The 1,981-nt window shown below is 64.5% G+C and overlaps 1 protein-coding gene across 1 annotated transcript in view; it reads right to left on the bottom strand.

The window, feature by feature from the left end:
- Window positions 1-1,981, bottom strand: part of U2AF1 (U2 small nuclear RNA auxiliary factor 1) — a 26,832-nt gene that overhangs the window by 22,420 nt on the left and 2,431 nt on the right. The window contains exon 2 of the mRNA XM_023523176.1: window positions 659-832. Coding sequence (XP_023378944.1) covers window positions 659-832 — 174 coding nt within the window. The remainder of the gene's footprint in view (window positions 1-658; window positions 833-1,981) is intronic.

Raw genomic sequence — 1,981 nt, 5'->3', positions numbered from 1 at the left:
CCACCTCCAGAGATTTGTCATCTTCCCAAAATGAAGCACTGCATCCGTTAAACACTCAGTCCCCGGCCCCCTCCCCCAGCCCCTCCGGGGACCTCACAGAAGGGGGACCACTCGGTGTTTGTCCTTTGTGACTGGCTCACTTCACTGCGCCTAATGCCTCCAGTTCACCCACGGGCTGGCATGTGTCCGATGTCCTTCCTTTGGAAGCTGAATAATGTGCCGTTGCACGCATGTTCCACGTTTGTGTGTCCGTCCATCCGCCGACAGGCGTCTGGGCTCCCGTGCTCGGTTGTGTGTGCGATGCCGCCAGAGCACGCTGTACAGATTCCCTCATCTTCCAGGTGCTGTGGGGTGTTCCCAGCAGCAGGGGTCGGGGCACCTGCCCCCTGCGGATGCGCTGTCAGCCGGCATCCGGCTGTCACAAACACAGCTGCGCCGAGCAGCCCCGTGCATGGGCGAGCCCACGTTTGCCGCCTGGATCCCTCCAGTGGAAGCCCTGCTTCCAGCGGAAGGCGCTTTTGTCGCCGGGAGACGCTGTCTTACCCGTTTCCGTTGGGCAGCCGGTTCCGGGCGAGCCAGGTCCGGTGGGCGGCAGTGTGAGCGGGTGGCCGTCCCCCAGGCTGTGGTCGTGATCAGACTTTGCACATCTTTAACTTACTTGCGTTGAGGTTGGGCTGCATCTTTGACAGAACAGTCAAAACAGGACCTGAAGCCGACGCACCTCCCTCCGCTTGCGGGCGATGGACACCAGGGGGCGCAGTTGCCCTGTCGTGGGGCCGCGAGCAGGCGAGGCGGATCTCTGCCTGGGCCACCGTGCAAGTGATCTTTAGGACTGAGATGGGAAAAAATTTGTGTCCTCAAGACACCCGACACAGGGTTCGCTGTGTAGGTCTCGGGTAGGGGACAATTCGGGGTGGTGGAAACCCACTAGGGGGTCTCGGGGATTCGTGGGCATATCCTACCTCTGTCCAGGGCGGGCTCTGGCCACTACCTCCCGGGGTGCTGGGTATTGGGCCCCAGAGAGACGGACGGCCCACAGGTTACCACTTGTGGTTTGTTTTAAACAGATGGTGGCATATTTCTTTGCTGTCTACACTGGGGGGCCGCAGCCTTTGGTTCAGGTGGACCCTGCTGCTGGGCACATACCGCCTTCTCTCCGGTGGCCCGGGCTGGCACCGCCTGCCGAGTTTGGGTAGGGTGGCTTCTGGCCGGTAGGGCGAGCTGCTCTGGGGTCAGTAGCCTGTGGGAGGGGCAGGCCCAGTCCCTCCTCCCGGGCTGTCAGTGACGGTCAGCGTCCGGGGTTCCCCTACCCCTTCCCCTGCCAGCTCAAGTCGGGGGGCTGCCCTCCCACCTTCGTGTCCACAGCTCCTGGGTCTTGGGGGGTTTGGAGGAGCCCAGAGGGGGACAGGGGGCTGCCAGCAGGAGGGAGGCTGGTGCAGAGCTGGGTGGAGGCTGAGTGGCTAAGAGGTGGGATCGCGGTGAGACGGGGAGGGGGAAAGGGGACCCCGTGGGGGGGACACTCCCAGGCTATGCTTACAGAGAGTCCTCCTCGGTCCGCTGGCCCAGCCCTCCCGGGAGCTCCCTGCCCACCCACCACCCCCCGCATGGGTTCCGGGCCTTCAGCCTCCCGTCGGGCCCCCCCAGCAAGAGTGGGTTCTGCACTCCTGCTCCCAAGGACCCCAGCTTCAGACGGACCAGAGCCCCAGTCACTGCCCTGGAACCAGCTGCCTGCAGGCAGGCTGGCATGTGTCAGTGACGGAGGCTGGCACGTGTCAGTGACGGCATGACAGCTATTCTGCTTCCCCTCCCCCCGGGGCACCTGCTCACACAGGCCTGCCCGCCTGGTGGCCCCTTCTCTGTCCTCTCTCCCAGAGCCCCACAGGTGAGCTGCCCATCGGCTCACGGCTGACCCAGCTGGCTGCAGCATCTGCGTCCTCCCCCACGCCACTCCACCTGTGGCGCTGGCCCCTCACCGTGCCGG

Source organism: Pteropus vampyrus, unplaced genomic scaffold (assembly GCF_000151845.1).
Source record: "Pteropus vampyrus isolate Shadow unplaced genomic scaffold, Pvam_2.0 Scaffold380, whole genome shotgun sequence".
Lineage (NCBI taxonomy): Eukaryota > Metazoa > Chordata > Mammalia > Chiroptera > Pteropodidae > Pteropus > Pteropus vampyrus.
Note: the sequence above shows the minus strand (reverse complement) of the source record. Positions and strands in the feature narration are given on the sequence as shown.